The sequence below is a fragment of the Sorex fumeus genome, unplaced genomic scaffold, assembly GCF_029834395.1.
Source record: "Sorex fumeus unplaced genomic scaffold, SorFum_2.1 ptg000123l, whole genome shotgun sequence".
Classification (NCBI taxonomy): Eukaryota; Metazoa; Chordata; class Mammalia; order Eulipotyphla; family Soricidae; genus Sorex; species Sorex fumeus.
The window spans coordinates 5,672,679-5,698,004 of NW_026606180.1; the positions used below are offsets into that span (position 1 = coordinate 5,672,679).

Sequence of the window (25,326 nt, forward strand, 5' to 3'; positions counted from 1 at the left end):
CCGGGATCCAAGTGGGGCTGGCCGTGTGCCCGTGGACTCCATCTCTGCTCCCTCCATTCAGTTAAAAAAAAAAAACCAACCGAGGCGCATATGCTGCTTGCGCCCCCGTGGCCGAGCATACACTGGTACCCGAGCACGTGTGCCGCCCGCATCTCCCCTCTTGAGATGCGTACTTCCACGCTTTCGTGTCTAATGCTAGGAGGTGTGTAGGGGCTCTCTCCGCCCTTGGAGAAGCCTGTGTTCTCTCTCGAGTAAGTTACTCTCTCCCTCTCTCCCTCTCCACACCTTAAAAATCCTCCAAATAAAATCTATTTATTTCACTGCTAAAAACAAAAACAAAAACCAATTGATTAATCACTGGCCTGTTGTTACATTTAATTTTTATTTTATTTTGGTTTTTTCTTTTCGGGTCACACCCAGCGATACACAGGGGTTTACTCCTGGCCCTGCACTCGGGAATGACCCCTGGCGGTGCTCAGGGGACCATATGGGATGCTGGGGATGGGACCTGGGTCAGCCGCCGCCCTCCCCACTGTGCTATCGCTCCGGCCCCGCTCCGTTCAGCTTTAAACCAAATTTTTGAAAATTTACTTTTGTGAGACAACAGCCTTCTGGAACCATCCAGGAGAGGGGAAGAATGACAGAGCACAGGTTGGGAGAAGTCTTGGGAAGAGGAGGGGGGGAGGGGGAAGCAGATGATGGCCCGAGGGAGCAGGTGGCAGAGCGTGACGCCAGCGCCAGCCCTACTCTCTGCCTGGCCCCGGACCAGTTCATCCACCGTGACTCGATTTCCCTCTCTAATCGCAACCACCCGTGGGGATCACTGCAAGGTCAAATGCATCAACACCGGTGAGCATTCAGCTGAGTGCTTGGCACATCAAGCCATTAGTGCTACTAGTGAACAGAATTCCATAAAATCGCCAACCTCTGGCCACTTGGACCCACAAGCATGATTTTCTGTAGGCCAATCTAACGTCCTCGTTACTTCCTCTCCCAGCCTGGGCTGCTGAGGTCCCGGGGAGCAGGAGGGCCTCGGCCAAGCAGCCCCCCACCCACCCTGATCTGGGTCCCAGCTGGCAGGAGGGCTCCAGGCCCCACCTCTCGGGGAGCAATTGGACCCAGCTGCGGGAGGGGACACCAGGTCTGGAATCGGGGTCTTGAGGCTCCAGGCCTGGGGGGAGGAGCCCTCTGGAAGTGCTCTCATAAGACTGCGCTCCCCGGCTGGGTCCAGCCTTCTGAGGACTTGGGGCACGGCCGTCCCTGTGCTCTGCGACTCCCACTTGAGCCCCCCGGTCACCCAGGACTGTGACGGACTCGGGTCAGCTCGTAGGCGGCCGCGCTAGTGCAGTTCCAGTCAGCCCGAGCAGGAGTCACAGGGTCGGGGGCTCTGCGCCGAGGACAAGACTCACTGTTCACGGTGCTCATCTGCTAAGTCCTCCTCACCACGGTGTGAGGAGGAGGAAGGTGCTCTGAGCCCCGACCCGCGGGCAAGAGAGCCAGGCAGACAGGCCAGAGGTCAAGGCGCTTGCCCTGCACACAGCTGTAGCTGCAGACATGACGGGGGTCCTGGCACCCGGTTCCCAAGCACTGCCCCTGGGTGGGCGGGCGGCAGTGATTCCACCTGCTCACGCCCGGCTTGACGCTGGCACAGCCCTGCGCTCTCTCCCTCGGGCAGCTACAGACCTGTGAGGAGCGAAAGGCGACTGTCCGGTGTCAAGGTCCATCCTGCTTTGCCCAAGGGACCCTGATGCGGCTCCTGCCTGAGCAGAACTGGTGGGCATGGGCCGAGCAGCAAAGAGCCCAGAGCCAGGCACAGGGGCCGCGGAGAGACGGCTGACCCACCCGGCCCTAGCGACAGTACAAAGCCTCTCTAGGCGGAAAGTCACGCACGGCTGTGCCACGCCTGCTGAGAGCCACCCAGAATTCGCCCCCACGCCCGGAGCCAACCCGGGAAGCACTTTCACCACGGATGACAAGGCCCTCGGAGCCGGGCTCGTGAGAGCGATACGTGACCTCGTGGTCTCGGCACCCAAAGCCAGTGTCCACAGTGAAGCTCGGCCCACCCTGGCCCGCTGGTCTCGGCCGTCCCTCATGCTGCCCGCTGGCGGGAGCTGCAGCCTCACTCATGGGTGCCCTGGGCCTGCACTGCCCTGCCCAGTCCTCCCCGGGCAAGCCGGGCCTGGCTCCCCATGCCCCGTGCCAGTGACAGAGCCTGGCTGCATGCAGACCACCTGCATCATCAGGCGGAACAATGAGAGCCACTCGGTGCCCTCTTTCCTCTCAGTGCTCCTGATTTCTTTATACTGTGGGGTCAGGGAACCCAACTCTCGCGCAACAAGGCGTCTGCTTCCCCATCCAGCATGCTATACTACTAGAAGGAATACATGCCCTTTTTAATATTTGATTTTTAGGAATCAATTCTTTGCGGGGGCAACACCCGGCATTGCACAGGGGTTACTCCTCACTCATGTACTCAGGAATCACTCCTGGCGGTGCTCAGGGGACCATATGGGATGCCAGGGGTTGAACCTGGGTCAGCCGTGTGCCAGGCAAGAGCCCAACCCGCTGTGCTATCACTTCAGCCCCGTACACGCGCATTTAAACTATAAACACTTCAGAAAAGCACAAAGCAGGAACACACAATGCAGAGCCGCCCCCAGAGCTAACTACCAGGCATAAGCTCCAGGCCTTTCTCTCTGCAGGTGGCAGAGTTGCCATCTGTTGGCTGAACCCGTGTGCCCCCTTCCTGGGCTTCTCAGGCTGCTGCCCGGTTAACCCACCACCTTGGGAGCTGCTCTTCTCTGTGCTCCCTGCCGCCCTGAGGGAGCTCCTCCGGTACCTGTCTGTGGTGCCACCAGGTCAAGGTCCTACCCAGCGAGGTCCACTCAGCCCACACTCCGACGATACCTGCCTGCACCGCCTCCCCACCGGGGTAAATGCAGACAGCACGGAGTCAGTTCTGCCCGCGCCCCGGAAACGCGCCTCTGGGAGCCCTCCGCTGGCACGTCCACACCCACAATCCTGGGAAATCCTGCTGGTGCCACCCATGGTGTGAGTTCTGGCCACAGGTCACACCCTGCACTGGTCTCTGTGATGACAACAGTCACGTATCCTCTGTCCTCTGCCGGGGGAAGGGCTGGGCCACGCGGCCCTGTCGCCTGCCTTGTGACATCTCGGTGACATCTCCCGCCACACCTCCCCTGACCCACTCAGCTCCAGGGCCCCCGACAGCCTGAGCACCCCAGTCCCTGCCAACACGTCTCACAGGGTCCCCCATGTCCCCACCTGCGCTCAGATGTCACCTCCTGGAGGCACCACCAGCACATCATCCCTTTAGACGACTTGATGGCAAAAGCCTTCGCTTCCCTACCGTCCTCCTGCTTGGCTGGTCCCTGTCATGGGGACGCCCTCCGCCTCAGCACAAACGCTGGCCAGAGGGCGGGAGGAAGGTCTCACGGCCCCTGCGGCCACCGCGGCCTCGGTGGGGGCTCGCCCCTCCCCTGAGCCGCCTCCTACTTCTCTGCTCCAGCCCACTCACCTGAAAGTCCTCCTCATCCAAGATCTCCTTCCTCCACTTGACCAAGAAGGCTGCGCAGACGTACAGGTGGAAGTGGGAGAACCCCTCTGGCTCAGACTGGAAGGGAAGAGAGTCAGGCAGTCCTGGGGCCACGCGGGCCCGTGGCCACGGAGCGGGGATCCGGCTCCCAGATGGGGGCAGAGAGGCCCAGGCGGGCGAGGGCGCTTCCCTCGTGGCCACACCGCTGGGCCGGGAGCTGGGGCGGGACCCTCGGGGTGGGCGGGCGGGAACCCTTGGGGGCGGGGCCCTCGGGTGCTGGGCGGGGAGCGCCCACCTGGTAGGTGTCCCACAGGCGGATGGTGCAGCGCAGAGGCAGCTCCCGCATCAGCAGGTTGTTCATCCACCGGAAGGCGAACTGCAGGTATTCGACCTCGTACCTCCTGAAGTGATTGTGTACCTGCTCTGGAACGGGAGGACGTTGGTTCTGGGCCACAGCGAGGGGGCGGTCTCTGAGACCAGCGTCTGTCGCTCTCGCGCCCCCGGCCCCAGGAGCCGGGGAGAGAGGGGACCAGCTGGCCAGGGCCGCGACTGTCCCTGAGGTTCACGTTCCCGACTGCGTGGAGGAGTGACCGTGGGCCATGGCCCGGGAGGCCCAGGTGCCCGCACCACCCCCCGGCCCTACCAGAAGGCAGAGACCCGAGTGCATGACTCTCCCGAGAAGGAAGCAGAAGGGAAAAGAACCTGGGGTCACCTGGGCCACCCTCCTGCCGGACAGGGCTTCTCAGTGTCCCTGACAGACGCTGCAGTGACCGGCCTCTGCCTCCACCAGGGCAGCCACCCCCTGGAGGTCCAGAATCAACCACCAGAGAGCACTGCCCACAGGCTCCTTCCCGGCAAGCCCGAGCAGCTGGTGCCGTTCGACAGCACGGTCCCTCAGGATCGCATGATGGGACCTTTTCTTGCTCGAATTCGAACTGTTCAGGAGGCTGGGCAGGGCCCACCAGCGGTTCTCGGCCAAGCGGGCGGCTGAGGGGCCTGAGCCGTGGGGCTGTGTGGGCCCCTGTGGCGGCGTTGGGGGTTCCAGACTGCAGCTGGTGACATCTGGGAAGGGACTCGAACCCAGTCGGGCACACGCCATAACTGCTGTACCATTTCCCAGTCCTCTTGATAGCATTTTGTTTTTATCTGCTTAATATTTAGGCCACACATGCCAACGCGCAGGGCTTACTCCTGGCTCTGCACTCAGGATCAGTCCAAGCAACTCTCAGGGGACTGTATGGAACGCTGGGGACCGAATCTGGGTCAGCCACTTGCAAGGCCAGGGCCCTATTTGCCACACTGTCGCTCTGGCCACTCTTGATAGTATTTTTTTTCCTATTTTTTTCTTTTTGAGTCACACCCGATGATGCACAGGAGTTACTCCTGGCTCTTCACTCAGGAGTTACTCCTGGCGGTGCTCGGGGGACCATACGGGATGCTGGGAATCGAACCTGGGTCGGCCACGTGCAAGGCCAACGCCCTACTGTGCTATCACTCCTGGCCCCTCTTGATAGCATCTTAAAATCACTGTCCGCCTCAGCTTCTAACCTATAAAACAGAGACAAACCCCTCAGCCTCAGAGGGTTAAGGGAAGGCAAACCGAGAAAAGCCAAGTGCTGACTTACAGCAGTGCCTGGCACGGGACATTCCTAACACCATTTGGGGGGTGAGGGGTGGGGTGTCGAGGGGTTCCCCAGGTGGTCAACGGTCCTCAGTGGTCAAAGGTCCCTCCGGTGGTTCTCAGCCAACTCGGCGGTGGCTCAGTGCAAGGGCCCAAGGTGAGGTGCTGTCCAGGCGTGTAGTGCCAGGATACCTGGGCCACCGTGTAGGACAGGTGCCCGCAAGGCCGTGGCCAGTGATGGGCACGGGACACACGGTACGGCCAGACCTGTAACTCGCTGTGTGCTGTGCTTCACCTCCTGACACCGAGCGACAGAAGAGGAGCCGTGAAGGGACAAGAGAGATGGCACCGGGGTAAGGCACTTGCCTTCCATGTAGCCGACCTGGGTTCAATCCCCGGCACTGCCACGATCTCAAGCAGGAGCGAGTGCCGGCAGTGCCGTTTGCGGCTCAACACACAAAAAAACCACCAGAAAGAATAATCCAGGAAATGCAGCCTAAGAAAGGAGATGTTTCCACTTTTTATTCTGTGTAGGGCGTTTGCCCTGCACGCGACCGACCTGGCCGATCCAGGTTCAATTCCTCCGCCCCTCTCGGAGAGCCGGCAAGCTACTGAGAGATCTCGCCTGCACAGTAAAGCCTGGCAGGCTCCCCGTGACATATTCGACATGCCAAACACAGTAACAAGTCTCACAATGTTACTGGGCCCACTCGAGCAAAATCGATGAACAACGGGAGGACAGTGACAGTGACAGTTTTTCTGACTGTTTTAATTTTGGGGCAATGAGTCTAGAGCACTTCTCTAAGCCAAAGACACAATGAGGATACAGACGTATTTTGAAACCAAATCTACGATTCTAGATCACTAGGCTTTTTATCTGTCAGATCTTCGTGCGAAGAAAGGAAACAAGACTCAAGGCCCAGGGCAGAGAAGAGCAGAGGGGGCCAGGGGTGGCCCGGAAGGGAAGCCGAGACCCTCACGCTTACAGGGAAGGGGTGGGCCGGGCAGCTGAAGGCCGGGAGGAGGGAGTGCTCGGGCAGGAGTCCTCCGGCCCTGTGCTTGCTTGGGGGTCTGGCTTCACTTTCTGGTGTCCTCAAATGCCCCCCGACAAAGGCACGCTGAGACCCCACGACTGAGGGTCGTGAGCTGCTCCGCGCGGGGCGGTGCACTTTCTGGGAAAAGCCTGAATTCTCTCACTGGACTCGGTTTCTCCATGTGTCACAGCAGGGCTTCCCGAGACACCGCATCTCCGTGAGTCCCCTCTGCCTGCCCTGCCTCGTGCCCGCTGGTCCTAACAGGGGTCCTGCTGGGCATCTGCCAGCCCCAGAGCCTGGGTCCCCTCGACACAAGCTGACCACAGCCTCTGGGGACTCTGGAAGTCTGAGCAGAAGGGCAGAAGGCCCTGCCTAGGGCCAGGTCAGAGGATGCAGGGGTGTGTGTGTGTGGGGGGGGGGGGGGGCGGGGGCGTGGCATATGCCTAGGGCAGGGTCCCGGGCTACCTCCGCAGCAGCACTCTACCCCGTCAAGCTGCCGCCATGCTGACAGCTGACCCTACCACCTCACAACCGAGCTCCACAGACGCCAAACTGCCAAAAGCTCCTGGTCTTCTGCCCAGTTAGAGAGCCTGGGTTCTCGGGAGCGACATCTCTAAGCCCTACAGTACTAACAGCCCACAGAAGGCACTGGATCAGAGGGGAATGTAACATAGAAGCCAACTGTGCTCAGTGAATAGGAGCATTCCCACAGAAGGCTCAACTAGCAACTACAGCTCAGCAAACCCTCAGACAAGGACTTAAGGTCCCCATGATGAGATAGGACAATTTTCACAAATTTTCTTTCACTATTTTTTTTTGATAATTTCATCAGCCATTTAGTGGTAACAGCAATATAAAATAAATTACTGTGGGCCTGCTACAGGGGCAGGCCTGAGGAATGGTCGGAAAAACGGGGACAATGGTGGAGGGAAGGTGACAGTGACGGTCAGACTGGGGGCGGAATTTTGAATGCCTGTAACAAATTATTGTGAACAGCTTTGTAAACTACAGTGTCTAAGTAAAGAGGAAGGGAGGAAGGGAGGAAGGGAGGGAGGGAGGAAGGAAGGAAGGGAGGAAAGGAGGGAGGGAGGAAGGAAGGGAGGAAGGGAGGGAGGGTGGGAGGAAGGAAGGAAGGGAGGAAAGGAGGGAGGGAGGGAGGAAGGAAGGAAGGGAGGAAAGGAGGGAGGGAGGGAGGGAGGGAGGGAGGAAAGAAGGAAGGGAGGAAGGGAGGGAGGGAGGGAGGGAGGAAGGAAGGAAGGGGAGGGAGGCAGACCCTTCTAGAGGAATCTGTGAGCCTGTGCCTGGCTGCACCAGCACCAGGGAATTGGAGAAGAAAGCTGAATTTGAAGAGATGCCAATGGAGAAATGACAGACCCTGGTGACAGAAAGGAGCAATAGTGGAGGAGTTACAGCACCAGCCTTGCACCCACGTAGTCCCTGAGCACCACCAGGAGTAATTCCTGAGTGCAGAGGCAGGAATAACCCGAGAGCATCGCCCAGTGTGGACCAAAAAAAAAAGGTCCAGAGTTATGTATGAAATTCTATCAGCAACAGTTCTGTAAATCACATAAGCAGGAATAGAGGGAATCTGATATAATATAATAAAGACTACATATGAGGGCTGGAGTGATAGCATAACTGGTAGGACCCCTGTCTTGCTCAGGACTGACCAGGTTCGATCCCCGGCATCCCATATGGTCCCCTGAGCACCGCCAGGAGTAATTCCTGAGTGCAGAGTCAGGAGTAACCCCTGTGCATTGCTGAGTGTGGCCCCAAAACAAAATAAAACAAAAAAAATCAATTACATATGAAAACCCGACAGAAAACAAGAAAAAGAAAAAAGAAAAGTAGAGAAAGGAGAAGAAAGGGCGGGCTAGGATGGGCGGGGCAGACCCACGCACGCTGCCCCTGCCTACCATCGATCCGGCTGACCAGCTCCTCCAGGGCCTTGACCTTCTTCTGGATCCCCGGCTGTGCGAAGGTGTAGTTATCCTGAAAGGAGCAGACAGCCGGGTGAACGCGCTCCCCTCGGGCTCAGGAAACAGGCCTGACAGCCAGCAGCCTGCTCTACCAGCCGGCACGGGTGTGGGAGGAGGGGCAGGGGCCCACAGGGCAGCATCATGGGGCCCAGCAAGTCATCTCGCACTAGGGAGACGGACTCCAAGGCCTGGGCCGACACACCGAGGACGCAGACCCACGTCCTCAGCCTCCAGACCAGAGGCCTCGGGGCTGTAACGCCAGAGGCCAAGGAGGAGATGCTGAGTGGGGGCGAGCAGGGGCAGGGCGGAGCCTCACCTGGATCCCATCCAGAAGTTTGCTCATGCACCAAAAGCTGTCGGCTTCAATGCTCCGCAGCATGTCCTGAGACAGATTGGTCACGTCGAAGTTCTCCACATCCTCTTCTGTAAAACAAAACATGGAGGCCATCCAGAGGTCTTCTCTGAGCACGGAGAGAGAGTGGTGGCTCGGACGGGGTCCCAAAGGGTCGGGAGGGCCCAGGCTCACTTGGTGTCAAGGAAAGGGAGCCGGCCCCCCACCCGCCTGGTCAGGCGCGCACCTCCCAGGAAGAGCTTCGGGAGAGCAGGGCACCGACAACGGGCCACTTCTTACACCGTGTCCACCAGGTTCAAGACGGTGCTCTGAATTCTTTTTTTTTTTAGTTTTTTATTTATTGAATCCGGCTGGAGCGATAGCACAGTGGTAGGGCGTTTGCCTTGCATGCGGCCGACATGGCCAACCCAAGTTCAATTCCTCCACCCCTCTCGGAGAGCCTGGCAAGCTACCAAGAGTATTTCGCCCGAAAGGCAAAGCCTGGCAAACTACCTGTGACGTATTCAATATGCCAAACACAGTAACAAGTCTCACAATGTTACTGGGCCCACTCGAGCAAATCGATGAACAACGGGAGGACAGTGCCACAGTGCTACATTTATTGAATCACCCTGAGAACAGTCACAAAGCCTTTCAGTTTAAGTCTTGGTCGGTAATGATCATACAATGATCAAACACCCATCCCTTCACCAGTGTACATTTCCACCACCAAGAACTCTGGTATACCCCCCTTCCCAATGCTCCCCCTGCCTGTGTGGCAGATTTCCACTTTACTCTCTCTCTACGTTGATCACATTCAATATTACGACAAAAGAACCACCATTATTATTTGGAATTTTCCCCAACAATCAAACCTGCCAAAAAGACATCAGATAATTTCTTTTCTATTGCTGATTAAGAAAAGCATATGATGTCGCGTGGCCGCTATTGTGGACACGTGATTTTGGATTTCTGATATTTTAGTAATAAGTCTGGAGGGATTTTGGCCAAAAACCACTGGGTTTCAAGATTGGTTTGTGTGCCTCTGGGATCATGGCCATTCAGAAGCTGGAGGAGGCATTCGTGGGTGGTGGCACGTGGTTCAGAAGAATAGTCCTGGTACCCACATACCAGAGCCATGCTTACAGAAGCTCATGGTCACCGGGATTCCATTTGGAGAAGGCGGGAGCTCTGAATTCTTCATTTGTTTTTTTCAAAACGCTCTGTTAGCAAGCAGTAAGCTATAACCCAGCCCCCAGAGATGGTCTGGGAAGAATCTCTGACATCTGTAATCCGGTGAGCTGCCCAGCACTCTCACATGTGCATGTTGTGAGGTCAGCCGGGGCCAGACCCCCTCCACAGCTCACCTGGGAGACGGAATCCCAGGCTCCCGACCAGGCAGAACCAGGACCCGGCCCCCGATACAGGAGAGTGCACGTGATGCAAGATGACCCCGAGCACAGGGGAGCTTGTTGGATCTCGGGGCTTCTGGGTGGGAAGCAGCTCGGCCCTGCAGGGACGAGGGCACAACTGGGCTCAGTCCCAGCACAGGGAAACAGTGAGCGCTGGAGGGCTGCTATGGCGGAAGGGCGGCTGCCTTGCACGTGGCCGACCTGGGCTCAATCTCCAGCCTCCTACAAGGTCTCCTGAGGTCTGCCAGGAGTGATCCCTGAGCACCACTGTGTAGCTCAAAAAATTAAAGAAAGAAAGGAGGAAAGAAACATTTGGCATCAAGTCTATCTGCTCAGTGTTGCTTGCTCAGCCTGTCCCAAGCTTTAGTTATGAGGATGTTATGATGGTGATAATGACGGGTACACGTGTCTGTGGTGGATTGGGACCAAACGCAAGGCCTCACTCATGCAGGGCAAGTGCTGGACCACTGAGTCAGTTCCATCCTGCTGGGTCTCCTTGAAAGTAAGCTGTCAGGGGCTGGAGCGACAGTATAGTGGGCAGGGCACTGGCCTTTCACATGGCTGATCCGGTTCAATCCCGAGTGCCCCCAGGAGTGACTCCCTGAGGACAGAACCAGGAGTAAGCCCTGAGCACCTCTGGGTCTGAGCCCCAAACCAAAAGAAGTAGAAAGAAAATAATAAACAGGTCACCAATTCTCACAGGAACCCCATACTGAAGAACAGGAGTGAGCTGACAGCTTGTCTGAGACCCAAGCGAGGGTGGGGTCCCCCAGGGGCCGGCCAAGGAAAGGCCAGCTGCTGTCATCTTCCTGCCCGAGGAGCCAGCAGGGAGAAAGCTCTCGGCCCAGTGGACAGGCCACCCCGTGCGCAGAGGCCACGTATGGAAACGTCCTGGGCCACAACCCTGCACCAGGGCAGCTTTTCTCCCCAGTCCCACAAGCCTGAGTTGTGTCACTGAGCATTGGCATCCAAGAAAATGGAACCAGCTCTGCCACTGCAGAGAATGATTAGTAAGAACTGCAAGTGAACATATGATGCTCTCAGTCTCACCTGTATAAACAGTCTTTTCCATCGACAGCAAGGGCTGTGATAACCCTTTCTGGAGGTGCTTTGTCAGAAACAGTTGTGGCTCTGAGGACAACCTTAAAAGTTCAGCTCAAAAATATAGTCACAGTTAACACATGCAGTTAACACAGCTAACACAGTGCTAACCAATGCCTGGCATACAATGGCACCATGTACGTAACTTATTAAAAATTCAGAATGACATGAGAAAGAACTTTACAATATTAAAGGAAAAGAGCACTGTAGCACCGTCCTCCTATTGTTCATTGATTTGCTCGAGCGGGCACCAGTAACGTCCATTGTGAGACTTGTTGTTACTGTTTTTGGTATATCGAATATGCCATGGGGAGCTTGCCAGGCTCTGCTGTGTGGGCGGGATACTCTCCGTAGCTTGCTGGGCTCTCCAAAGAAGGGCAGAGGAATCGAACCCGGGCCGGCCGCATGCAAAGCAAATGCCCTACCTGTTGTGCTATCACTCCAGCCCAAAGGAAAAAAGCAAGGTACAAAATTATTTCTGGTACCCTCTTAACTACTTTGCATATAATACTGATGGGTTTATATAAGCACAGGGGAAAACAGAATAGATCATAAAGTTTGCAGCATCTATTCCCCTTGGGGAAAGGAATTTTCTTCCCCCCCGTGGGCTGGGATATGTAGTTCAATGGGAGGAAGAATACTAATGTAAGCGTGAGGCCCTGGATCTGACCCCTGACACTGCAAAAACATTTTTTCGCTTTTGTTTTTGGGCCACACCTGGCAGTTCTCAGGGAACAATACAAGGTGGCAGTGACCAAACCCAATTCAATCACATTCCAACAAGCATTCTACCTTCTCAACTGTCTAAGCCCCAAATATTTCTTTTCCTTTCTTTCCTTTCTTTTTGGGTCACACCCGGCAATACACAGGGGTTACTCCTGGCTCATGCACCCAGGAATTACCCCTGGCGGTGCTCAGGGGACATATGGGATGCTGGGAATCGAACCCGGGTCGGCCACGTGCAAGGCAAATGCCCTACCCGCTGTGCTATTGCTCCAGCCCCAATATTTCTTTCAAGCTTTGTAAGAATTCTCAAAATTTCTTCAAAAAACACTCTATTTTAGAAAAAGCAAAGACCTACATTGATAATATCTGACTTGTATTACCAATAAAAATTAAGAAAATTTGGTGAAACAAAATAGAACCTATGGCAAGTCAGACTTGAGATGACGTACGTTTGTTGGAGAAACCACAACTCAAAATCTCTTCCAAGAAATAGAGCGATTTTTTTCCCCAACAAATACCGTTTACAAAAAAAAAATGAAACAAAACAAAACCCTTACTGCATAGCACTGTTTTGGGGGATGGTTGTATATATATTATTTGTTAAGTGACAACTCAAAAACCGTGCCTTTTCTTTTCTGTTTTGTTTTCTGGGTCACACCCCACAGTTTTCTGGCTCACTCTGGATGGGCTCAAGGGACCATATGAAATGCTGGGGATCGAACCCAGGTCAGTTGCAAGCAAGGCACGTGCCCTAGTCGCTGAGCTGTCGCTCCAGCCCCGAACCATCTTTTCCTTTGGCCTTCTTATTCCATTTCTAAGATCCTGAGAGGTGCCCCCATGCCAGGTCCCTGTCCCTCTGCTGTCTCCAGCCCTCGACTCTCTGGCCCCGCAGGCGGGGAGCCCCAGAGCCCCGGAGCCCACCACAGACCAGGCCCTGAGGATCCATCCCCTGGGGCCCCGGAGTGGAACTGCTCCGGCCACGGGCCAGGCAGTGCCCAGCAGCCCTTTCTCAGGCTGACTCCCAGCTTCTTTTTTTACCAGACCGGCTGACAGCCCGCAACTAAGAGTCCAGCTGGGGAGATGAGGGTGACACCCACCCGCCTCCAGGCAAGCGACAGAAGCCAGCGCCACGCTGCTCAGGCACGTCCTTAAACGCAGACCTAGAACACAGGCTCGGAAGGGTGTTTCCGGAGGCGGCGTTTCTGGGTGGGAAACCCAAAGAGCAGAGCGATCAGGGAGACAGAGCTGGGTTGCTGAGAACGGCAGGGGAAACAGCCACGGCGACTGTCACCGAGCACCCGCTCGGGACCAGAACGCCCCCGCACCCTGGATGTGGGGCCCAGCAGCTGACCTCAGCTTCTGAGCCTCAGGCACTGAGGTGGTACTGCAAGTGCCAGGAACACGGGGCCAAGTAAGTTAACAAGTGCAAAACGCTAGCCTGCCTCAGCGACACAAAAACTATGAAAATGCACGAGTGTCACCACTAGGCGAGCAGCAAGTCCACTTCTCTCTTGTTCATTTATTTATTTTTTGCTTTTTGGGTCATACCCGGCGATGCAGCACAGGGGTTACTCCTGGCTCTGCACTCAGGAATTACTCCTGGCAGTGCTCGGTGGACCATATGGGATGCTGGGAGTCGAACCCGGGTTGGCCACGTGCAAGGCAGACGCCCTACCCACTGTGCTATCGCTCCAGCCCCACTTCTCTCTTCTTTAAACTGATTCTCATTTGGATTAATCTGAAAATGTACCTTAAGAACAAGTCTGGGGGTTGGAGCGATAGCACAGTGGGTAGGGTGTTTCCCTTGTACCCGGCTGACCTGGGTTCGATTCCCAGCATCCCACATGGTCCCCTGAGCACTGCCAGGAGTAATTCCTGAGTGCAGAACCAGGAGTCAACCCTGTGCATCGCCAGGTGTGACCCCCCCCAAAAAAAGAAAAAAAAAACAAACAAACCACAAGTCCATTTTCAAAGCTTTCTATTTTCATCTCTGAGTGTTTTTTCAGTTTGGGGCTGGGTAGACTTTTTTTTCTTTTTAATTGTCTGTTTCTAAGTCATACCTGGAGGTACTTAAGGGTTGTTCCTGGCAGAACTCGGGGGAGCATGTGGTGCCAGGGACGGGCACGGGGCTCCTGCATGTGAACCCCGAGTCAGAGTCCCTGGGCTCTCCCTGGCCGCCGCCCGAGCTGGGAGGCCCCACTCCCAGCCTCTGCACAGGGCAACCTGGAAGCTCCCCAGGACCCATGCGGCATTCCACATCCCGCCCTTCATTTCAGATGCAGGAGAGGCCCCAGGTCAGGAGCCGAGAGGGTGACAGCGCACACTTGGTTGGCAGCTGAGCGGGTGCGTCGCCCCCCAGACAGCAGCGAGGAGGGAGGCCCGTGTACAGTCTGTTCAGAAGGAGCATTCCAGAGCCCACTGGGGCCTGAAGGAGAAGCGGGAGCTGGGCCAGAGCATGGCGCAGAGTCAGGCTCTGATAGCAGGTGGGGAGTCTATGGGGTGGCCTGTGGCTGTCCAGGAAGAAGAAACCAAAAGCTCTTCTTGAAGTGGCCCATGCTGGGCCCAACGAGAACACACTGATAAGATGTACCTGGGTGGCGGCTCCCGTCACCTGCTTATTTTTCAGAGAACTCCAAGTACTGTGCCTGAATTCAGCCCCCCACGGGCAGCTGCGGAGAGCACTGGCTGCTTGAGCCTCTTCTCTGCCCTCCGAGGGCAGCCTTAGTCCCACGGGGAGCACCACAGTCGCTCTCGTCCCAGTGCTGCCGTCTACCTGATTCCTGTTTTATAAAAACTAGGCACAGAAGAATTCACATTTTCCTTATCGCCAAGAAAAACGGAATGAGAAAATGAAACAATCTGTTTTTTGGTCACACATCCAAAGAACCCCACCAGACAGGAACTTAAGAGTCCATCCAGAAAAACGCTTGGATTTTTAGGGACTTGGAATGCGTCAGGGACTGAGATCAAAGCTCTACCTATGCTGGGGTTATACGCTGGCCCCCAAACGTTAAGAAAGAGCCAAAGCAGAGCCCGTGAGATAGTACAGTGAGTAGGGCACTTGCCTTGCATGCAGCTGACCCAGGTTCGATCCCTGAGCACTGCCAGGAGTGATTCCTGAGCACTGCCTGGTGGGGCCCCTTCCTCAAAAAAAAAAAAAAAATCACAAGCAGAGAAGGCCTACAATCCCAAGAGGGCTCAAGGGATGCGGGCATCCCGGCCAATATCAGTCCCATGTCGGCTCCCCAGCGAGCTCCAGTATCGCAAACAGGCCGGGGACTCAGTTTCCCCTCTGCTAGTCTGACCCTGGCTCCTGGATCAGAAGAGGGAGACACCAAGCACGTGAGCCTCCTGGTAGCTGCTGGGGAGAGCACATTCATGCACGTTCGCGCACGCGGCGTCTGCTCGGACAGTAACCCGGCTCGGAGCCATCGGCTCAGGTGCCTCAGAGGCTGCCTTGGCCCCGGAGGTGGCACTGACAGAGCACGAGGACAGGGAGACCCGCAGCAGGGCGAGGGCGAAGCCCATTCTAGAGAAGCTTCGCACTTCCGTTTCCTCAGGACTAACGGGGCTGGAGCAACAGCACAGCGGTAGGGCGTTTGCCTTGCACGCGGCCGACCGGGCTGACCCGAGTTCGATTCCTCCGCCCCTCTCGGAGAGCCCGGCTAGCTACCGAGAGTATCTCGCCCGCACAGCAAAGCCTGGCAAGCTATCCATGCCGCATTCGATATGCCAAACACAGTAACAATGAATCTCACAATGTCACTGGGCCCGATCGAGCAAATCGATGAACACCGGGAGGATAGTGACAGTGAACAGTGCTACGAGGGCAAAGGGGATGCCACTGCGCGTGACTCTCTGTGTAAAAGGCGAGAGGGGACGAGGGGGCGAGGCAGGACCGCAAGGAGCCGAGGCAGTGCTGGAAACGCTGCCAGCCTCCGTGCGAGCTCTTCAGGGAGGATTTATGGGACACACATGCACGTCTCAAAAACGCACACCGCGCTTCCCTCGAAAGTCTGCACTTTACTTATTTATCTACGTTTGTGGGGAAAAGGGACTCCGCAGTGTGCCGGGAGCGTGGTGTCCGCTCTGGGGCACACCCAGCGCAGGGCTGGTGCAGGTGTGGGACAGGAACCCCCGAGCCTTCCCGCCAAGGGACTGTCCCTCCGTCTTTATCAGAAAACTGTCCTCCACTGCCCCCCAGTGGCCAAGGCTCAAAAAGCCAGACCAAGCCCGTCAATCTCGAAAAGGCAGGAAATGCTCATTTCCTCGGTGGTCTGCACGTGTGTGGAGTTCCTGTTTTGAACAGTTACAGACAAACAGCAGAACCGTATTATATCACAATAGAGGGCGGGAAATGAAGAAAAGAAGACTGACACGGTGAAGCGCTTCAGGAGAAGTGGAGAGGAGGGTGGGGAGTCTGGCTGGGATGGCCAGCTCGCCTGCATGTCACCGGGGGCCCCAATCCCGCCGGGCCAGGCACTGCTGGGAGTGGCCCCGTGTTCCCGAGGCACAGGGAACGGAGGGCGGAGCAGGACAAGGGTCTCCACTAAGATGCCAATTTGGGACCGGAACAATAGCACGGGGGTGGGGGAGGGAGAGGGCGTTGGCTGTGCAAGCGGCCTGTCCAGGTTCCATACCCAGCATTCAATATGATCATCCGAGCACCACTGGGAGTAATTTCTGAGTGCAGAGCCAGGAGGGACCCCCAGAGCACTGCTGGGTGTGACCCAAATGCAAACAAATGAAAAATAAAACGCCACTTTTGTCCTGCTGAGCGGAAGGGGTAGGAGAGGAAGCATAGCTCACAGAGCCTTACAGGGGCTGGAGTGATAGCACAGCGGGTAGGGCGTTTGCTTTGCACGGGGCCGATTCCCAGCATCCCATAGGGTCCCCTGAGCACCGCCAGGAGTAATTCCTGAGTGCACGAGCCAGGAGGAACCCGAGCATCGCCGGTGTGACCCAAAAACAAAATAAACAAAACCCCCCCAAAAAACAAAATCAAAGAGCCTTACAGCTTGACGAGAGGCAACGCATAAGTGCAAGGCGAATACAGGTGCCTCCTAGGCGAGCCCATCTGAATGGCACGGAAGCTGGGCCCATAGAGACAAAAACAGACGGACAATGACATACCTGGGCCTTCAGCAGGACAGGGCCACCAAGGGCAGGCAGAGGCACGCAGCCTGATGCAAACCCCGGGGACACTTAGCGCTTGAAGTCACGGGGCAGGGCTGGAGGCAGGGGAGGCGCTGCCTAACTGCAGCTGCCTCGGTCTCTCCCGGCACCATGTGGGCCTCTAAGCTCGCCAGCAGGGATTCCTGAGCTCTGTTAGGGCAAGCCCTGAGCATCACCAGGTGTGCACGCCCCCATCCCCCAAATCACACTAGAGCACTGGAGAGCTCATGAGACATAGAAAAGTAAGACGAAAGTAACGGGAACAAGTCTGAGCGTTATCTGACCTAAGTGGCAGGAAACGCTGGTGGGCAGCAAATGGCTGTGGGTGGGGAGCATGGAGCCTGCAGAGCTGGGCTGAGGAAGGGCTGGAGATGACAGGTGCCCGCCACCAACTCCTCGCCCTTCCTTCTGGGACAGGGCGCCTGAGGGCCTGGGCCACTTGCCCCTGTCCGCCTCACCTGCAGACAGGGAGGTAAAAGACTCAGTTCATGCAAAAGCGATTCCAACCTGAGCACGAGCCTCATGGGCCGGACGGTGCCTTCACAGAGCGAGGGGGGCGGGGGATCTGAGCACGGGCAGCCATCCTGAAGGAAACGCCAGCTGAGGACGGGACAGACCAGAGCCTGGACCCCTGGGGCCACAACATACTTGCACCAGACTGTCTGGGACGCTCTGGGGTGCCAGGGGTCGAACCCGAATCCCTTGTGTGCAAGAAAGTGGTCCGACCCATTGGACTATGGCTCAGGTCCCTGCCTCTTGGCGCTTAATGCGAGAGAAGGATCCATTTCACCAGCTTGCTGCAAGCAGTCATTCAGAGTTCCCTGCCACATGCGGCCAACTCTACTCTAACTAATCACAGAGCAGATGCAGTAGGCCGGAGGTCTCCCTCCCGGGGTCCCGAGGAGCAGCGGAGCACCCTCGCGCTGAGTGCTCCCACAGCCCACTCTGGCTAAGCCTTCCCGCCACACTCGGCCACAGAGCACAGCACCACAAGGGCTGCTCCTCCGTGAGTCCTGGCAAGCACCACAACTGACGAGTGCCAACCCCATGAGCACGGCGGGCTGACGTGGGCACTCCAGAGCCGGGCAGCTGGCCGTCACGACACGGCGATGGCAGGGGAGAGGAGTACTGGGAGCAGACCATTAACAAGAGGGAGGAGCCTCAAACAAACCAAAAACTGCAGGCCTGGGGTGAGAGGGTGGCACGTGCCCTGCATATGACCAACAATGGTTTGACCCTCAGCAGCCCACAGGGTCCCCCCAGTCCACCACAAGTGATTCCTGAGCACAGCGCCAGGAGTAACCCCTGAGCATTGCCAGGTACAGCCCCAAAGGGTGGGGGGGAAGAGAATGGGAGGGAGAGGCGGGAGAGGGAGAGAAGGAGAGGGACACACACACACACACACACACACACACACACACACACACACACACAGAACAGCAGGTAGGACATCTGCCTAACACGTGGCTGACCAAAGTTCAGTCTTCAGCAGCCCATACGGTCCCCTGAGCCTGCAGAGTGATCCCTGACCACAGAGCCAGGAGGAAGCCCTAAACACAGCCAGGTGTGGTTCAAAAACTAAAAATAAATACATAACAAATTTAAAATAATGAAAGTGATCCACTAGGAGAAAACCCTAGGCACCACTGGGTGTAGCCAACGAGGAGCGAGACAGACAGACAGACAGACAGACAGACAGGCTTCCCTTTGTGTTTCCACTGCCACCAAGCTTCTCAGTAAGGCTGAAATGAAATTCCTACCATACGGCCGCCTGCAGAGGAGAGGGCGGGCTTCTCACAGCCAACACCGGCTTCACAGTCAAAGAAACCACCAGGCCCCACCCTGGGAACAAGGCGGCAGTGAGCCTCACTCCCTTCAGGCTCTCACACGCATCACCTCACGCCTGCCACCCAGAGGGCTGCTCTCACGGGAACACACCAGACTTCAGACTCAGCAACTGCACCTTCCATGCTCGGACAGTCTTGAGACGAGAGCCAGAGGTCTTGTGCACTCTTGGGGACCAAAGTCCGGAAACTTTCTCCCCAGGAGGGACCCCCCACCCCCGACGACTCAACCCACACAGCGGGCTTAGCCACGGAAGACCCACGCTTCTGTGAACAGTCAACTTCAGCAGACAGAGCCAGATGGTGCCAGACACGGCTCTTGATCTCTGTTACAGCGGTAGGGCGTTTGCCTTGCATGCGGCCGGCCCAGCCGACCCAGGTTCGATTCCTCCGCCCCTCTTGGAGAGCCCGGCAAGCTACCGAGAGTATCTCACCCGCACAGCAAAGCCTGGCAAGCTCCCCATGACGTATTCGATATGCCAAACACAGTAACAACAAAGTCTCACAATGGAGACGTTACTGGGCCCGCTCGAGCAAATCGATGAACAACGAGGACGAGGACAGGGACAGGGACAGTGACAGTGACAGTCAACTCTCTTACAGTAAGCAGGGCACAGAGCATGATGCCGGCCCGGCCGAGAGAGGCAGCAGAGAGCAGGCAGAGAGGAGCTGGAGGCCGCACCACATCCTCGCGGCAGGAAGGAGGGGGTGCTGGCGAGGGCCGCCTGTGCCGGCTGCTCGGGGCCCTCAGGAGGGCACAGCCCAGAGACCCTCACAGCAGCAGCCTCAGTCGGCCCGGCACCACTCAGCTCTAGAGACGGGGCAGAGACACAGCACTGGTCCCCAGAGAGAAGCACTCGTGAGCGCCATAAACAACATTCTATCTGTGCTACAGAAGGGCACCGAGGCGGGGCAAGGGGCTCTATGCCCAATGTCTTAAAAACTTAAAATCTTCCATCCGCTAATGGACGAGTAAACTGTGTCCTACAATGGCACGGGATGCTGGAGCATAAAGAGGAAGGCGGCACTGTATCCTGCTAGTCATACACGGGACAAACCACCCCCGGCAATCATGAAAGTTCCTCTCTCAGTCTTGATCCAGAGACTCATAAATCAATCTCCTTAAAAAAAAAAAAGAGAGATCAACTAGCGCAAAATAATTTTTGGACACCCACTCATGGCCGAGACATGTGGAGCACTTTGGGTGTGTGGGTCAGCGGGGAGGTGGGGTCAGCCCTGCTCCCGCTCACGCAGAGCCCTGGCAGACACACACAACCACACTGCAAAACCGCCACCAGGCCTCTGGCTCAACTCCATCATTTCTGAATCAACTCTCGCTGAAAAATCAACTGCCAAACATTCAGGTACATTGCTAGATCTCCAGGCTTCCTTGGAGTCAGGATGGGCTACCTGCCTCCTTCTCCCTGTACTCCCAAAGCCCTGACAGCCACGCCCACACACACTTAACACACTGAGTTAAAAATTTAACTCCAGCTATACCACTCAGTTAAAAATTTTGAATTTCCTTGAACATCTCCAAACTCTACAACACTGATAATCCAGCAGTAGCGTGCCAGACTGGATGAGATGTAACACAGAAGACAACAATCACCAATCTCAAGTAACAAAACATAAACACAAAAGGTCTGACCTACAACATCATCTCAATAATCCCTCATACAAGGGCGTATGCCTCCATGGTAAGATACATCAGTTTACACTGATTTTCTCCGATGGAAATACTTTCTGTTCATTCTGTTAGCAAATTATTGATAATAAGCACAGTAAGATAAATTATTGTGGGCCTGCTACGGGGCAGACTTGAGGGGTGGTTGAGAAAACTGGAGACAATGGTGGAGGGAAGGGGACAGTGGTGGGATTGTGGCTGGAATATTAAATTCCTGTAACAAGCTACCATGAATGACTTTGTAAACCATAGCGTTTATTTAAAGTGTAGATGAAAAAAAATTTTTTTACATATATAAGCCTTACCTATTTCACGCACACTCCAAAATATATTAGCACAGAATCTTTTTAAAGCTTTATTAATGGCAGTAGCACTGCACCGTCTGCAGCACTGCCCTCCCGTTGTTCATTGATTTACTCGAGCGGGCCCAGTAACGTCTCCATTGGAGACTTTGTTGTTACTGTGTTTGGCATATCGAATACGTCACGGGTAGCTTGCCAGGCTCTGCCGTGCGGGCGAGATACTCTCGGTAGCTTGCTGGGCTCTCCGAGAGGGGTGGAGGAATCGAACTCAGGCCGGCCGGGCCGGCTGCGTGCAAGGCAAACGCCCTACCGCTGTGCTATCGCTCCAGCCCGTTAATGGCAGTAGGTCATTATAATTACCACAATGTGATCCAAGTACAAAATAAAATTTAATGCAATATACTTTCAATTCCAGAGTTGAAAACTTACTTATATAAATGAGAATAGGCATTTTTATTGTATTAAATGGTTTTAATTTCTGTACTTACATAAGCTAAAACTATATAGCAATCAGAAACTGGCTCTTACTGATTTATTTTCTGATCATTTATTTGCCATTTAAGGTTTGTTAGAACAAGCAATATAAAGTAAATTTGTTTATGTGCTTAAGAGTGTAAGTTGGGATTGGGAGGGAAACTGGGTACATTAGTGAGGGAAGGTCACACGGTGGTGTTGGAACAATAAATACCTGGAACATCTGTATTATAAGCAACTTTGTAAATCATGGTAGCACTGTAGCACTGTCCTCCCATTGTTTATGATTTGCTCCAGCGGTAGCAAATTGTGAGACTTGTTGTTACTGTGTTTGGCATATCGAATACGTCACGGGGAGCTTGCCAGGCTTTGCCTTGCGGGTGAGATACTCTTGGTAGCTTGCCGGGCTCTCCGAGAGGGGCGGAGGAATCAAACCTGGGCCGGCCATGTCGGCTGCGTGCAAAGCAAACGCCCTACCCACTGTGCTATCGATCATGGTATTATAATTAAAAAACAACAACTACCAAACTTTAATAAGCAGTGTGTGTGTGTGTGTGTGTGTGTGTGTGTGTGTGTGTGAGAGAGAGAGAGAGAGAGAGAGAGAGAGAGAAGGCCAAAGGGAAAGAAGTCACACACAAAATCCCACATACTGTACGACTCCCTTTAGAGGAGATTTCCAGAAAATTCATCACGACAGAAAATAGGTCGGTGGCTGCCTAGTGCTAGGTGGAGGAGGATGTGGAGTGAGAGCTAAGGGGAAGAGGGCTTCCTTTTGGAGTGACTGTGATAAAACAGGCCTGCAAGGATGGTTACTCTGCCTACCCTGGGGCTGGAGAGAAAAGACTGCGGTAAGGCGTTTGCCTTGCACGCGGCTGACGTGGGTTCAACCCCCAGCATCCCATTTGGTCCCCTGAGCCCACCAGGAGTCACCCCTGAGTGCAGAGCCAGGAGCAGGCCCTACCATTGGGTATGGCTTCCAAATAAGCAAAACACCTAAACTGAACAATTCCTCATTTTTGCAGGCGGCAGGTAGGGGCCACACAGCGCTGAGAGGGGGTCACAGGTCTCAGGCTGCCAGGCGCACATGCTACCACTGGTGCCATCTTCCCAGCCCCAAATCTAATATTTTAAATGAGTGAATGGTATGATATATTAATTACATCTCACTAAAAGTATTAAGATCTTTTTCAGTTTATCAATTTATTTTAAGAAAAAGTATAAAGGGTTCTCTCCTTCTAAAGTCGGCAAGCTGAATCTAAAATTCATTTGGGAGAAGAGCCAAAATAATTTTTTTAAGAGTATAATGAATGAGAACAACCCCTGGCACAAAATAAAACATACTATAAAGGCTAAAAAAAATTGAAAAAAAAAAAAAAAAACAACCTCAAGTTGTGTGCTACTGGCTTAGAAGCAGAGAAATGTGGAACAAACAGGTAGAACCAGGCAAAGAACAGAATTTCCATTACCGAGGCATGAAGAGGAATTTCATGTGTGCGAAGAAATGAGGGACTGTTTATGAACGGTGCTGGAACAATACCCACTGCAATCGCAGCCTGAAATATCAACTCCCATCCCACAGGAAAGAGATTACTAATGGAATTTTCGCGCTAGGGCAAAAACAAAACCATAAAAGCGTTAAAAGAAAAAACGGGAGAGTATTTGTGCACTATTTGAGTAGGAGAGGAAGGAAGGATGGACGTCCTGAGCAAAATGCCAGACCCGAACCCGAGCAGGGGAGGCGCCTCCTACCCCCGCCCCAGACAGACGCCCCACAAGGCAGAGCAGCCTGGGCAGTGAGGCCAGGGGCAGAGGCGCTGCTGCGGCCACACCAGCAAGGAGACTGACCTGGGCTCTCTCCCCCACCCCACCCTGCTGTGCACCCACTCCAGCGCCCGGCATGGAGGAGCTCAGTCAATACCTGGTGAACGGGCCGACTTGACGACACTAAAAAAAATCATGGAGCTCTATACAAGGAGACACACAAGTAGATACATAAATTTTGTATTTTCATAAATATATTTTAATATGTCAATTTTTAAAATAAATAAAAAGACAAATGTAGGCATGGGAGAAAAATTATAGGTTAAGTCATGTAAAATTCTAGGGACCAGAACAATAGCACAGCAGGTGGGGCAGGTGCTCTGCATGGGGCGGACCTGGGTTTGACCCCTGTATTCCCAGCCAGTCTCCCAAGCCCACCAGGAGTGATCACCGAGAACAAAGGCAGGAGTAAGCACTGGGCACTATTGGGTGTTGTGCCACGCCCCCTTCCCGTCCCTCAAGAAAGCTAAACCTACGAAAAACCCTATACAATTCCTACTTGGGTCCTGGAGAGGTAGGACAGTATGTAGAACTTGTCTTGCACATGGCTGACCCAGGGTCGATCCCCAGGATTACACATGGTACCCTGAGCCCCACCGAGGGTGATCTTGGATTACAGAGCCAGGAGTAATCCCTGAGGACTGCTGGGTGTGGACCCCAGACCAGAAGTAAATAAAATAAAATTCCCATTTGGGAGGCTGAAGAGCTAAGGATATAGCTCAGAGGTAGAACACTCTGATTGTGTGAAGCCCTGGGTTTGATCCCTGGCAGTGCCCAAACCCCAAAGAAACAGAAAATCAAAACTGGTTGAATATTTTGAGGGCAAATGGGGTTCAACCTAACATTTTTAGCACGTGTCATATGAAGGAGGCATATGTCTAACCTGTAAAACACTCTTACACAACAGTCAGACCAATAATCCAATAGAAAACAAAAAAAGATTTTATGTGTAAGATTTAGATAAGCAGGTCACAAAAGAAAAGATAAACAATCCCAGCAGTGTGGCAGTGGAGACCCAGCTGACGTAGAAACAATGGCCGAGCTGCCACACTGGTAAGCGCGGCCAGACCGAGGGAGGGCCAGCACCCCGCCATAGCAGACATGTCGGCGACATAGCATGTCAGCGAGAACAGACATCACGGTGTGACTTAGCAGGGCCTGCTGTGCACCGTGGTTAAGGCTGGAGACTGCTGACGGGGCTGAGCACGGGGCTCTGCATGCAGGGGCCTGGGGCTGATCCCAGCACCACAGGGTTCCCAGAGCACGACCAGCAGTGACTCGATACTGAGCTGGAAGCAGACCCCGAGGACCACCAGGCGAGGCCCCCAAACAAACAAGACCACTGTCAAATGTAGATACAAAAATCAGGATTGTTTGCGCACAGACGGTCTACCAAAATACGTTGGGCCAGTAGGACTTTCCTTCCGCTCCCAGGCTGAGATCCAGTTGCGTCCTTGGTCAACAGGGTCAGTCAGCTCAATGCAAAGACCCAAGGGTGCACAGCACACTCCAGGAAGCCCCTGGCCCTGGACGCATGATGCTGGGAGCTGAGTGTGCCAGAGGCACCCGGGGTTAAGGTGGGACCGGGCACACGAGCTCCGGACCTCCCGCTGCCTCCCAGCCCGGCTACCCTCTTCAGATGTAATCACTGTGCTGCAGCCACGGGCTCCTTTCAAACTCTATATTCTAGATCCATCTACAAATGATCACATCCATAATTTATGGACGAAATTATATGGTGCTCCATGCTGAGATTCTATTCTGAATAATTCACGAAGATGAAGAAGGAGAGAACGGCTAATGGGACAGATAAAACAAGGTTTGGCTGGGGGCCAGAGCGACAGCACGGTGGGGAGGGCGTCTGCCTTGTACACGGCTGACCCAGGTTTCATCCCCGGCATCCCATATGGTCCCCTGAGCACCACCAGGTGTGATTCCTCAGTGCAGAGCCAGGGGTACTCACAGAGCATCACTGGGTGTGACCCAAAACAAACAAAAGACAAACAAGGAACTGGCTGCTGCTGGAAGGTGAGACATAGAGGGGAAATTTTGTGTGTTTTTTTTTTTTTCCTTTCACAGGTTTGAAACTTAACATAAAATTTCCCAAAGAAAATAAACTGGCTCCATTTTCTCAGGTCGAGGTTGAGGTGACAAAGACCTGGAATCTGTAGTCATCTGCTGTAGCGGGGAAACCGGAGCGTAACCAAGACAGGCCCCAAAGAAGGGCAGAAGGCACAGGGCCCCATGGGCCGAGAGGACGGAG

General features: G+C 54.7%; 1 protein-coding gene across 1 annotated transcript in view; it reads right to left on the reverse strand.

Annotated features, from left to right (window-relative positions):
- TBC1D22B (TBC1 domain family member 22B) overlaps window positions 1-25,326 on the reverse strand; it is a 78,846-nt gene that overhangs the window by 9,790 nt on the left and 43,730 nt on the right. Inside the window, exons 9-12 of the mRNA XM_056137365.1 lie at window positions 8,507-8,613; window positions 8,128-8,203; window positions 3,852-3,979; window positions 3,539-3,634 (exon numbers count right to left, since the gene is read on the reverse strand). Coding sequence (XP_055993340.1) covers window positions 3,539-3,634; window positions 3,852-3,979; window positions 8,128-8,203; window positions 8,507-8,613 — 407 coding nt within the window. The remainder of the gene's footprint in view (window positions 1-3,538; window positions 3,635-3,851; window positions 3,980-8,127; window positions 8,204-8,506; window positions 8,614-25,326) is intronic.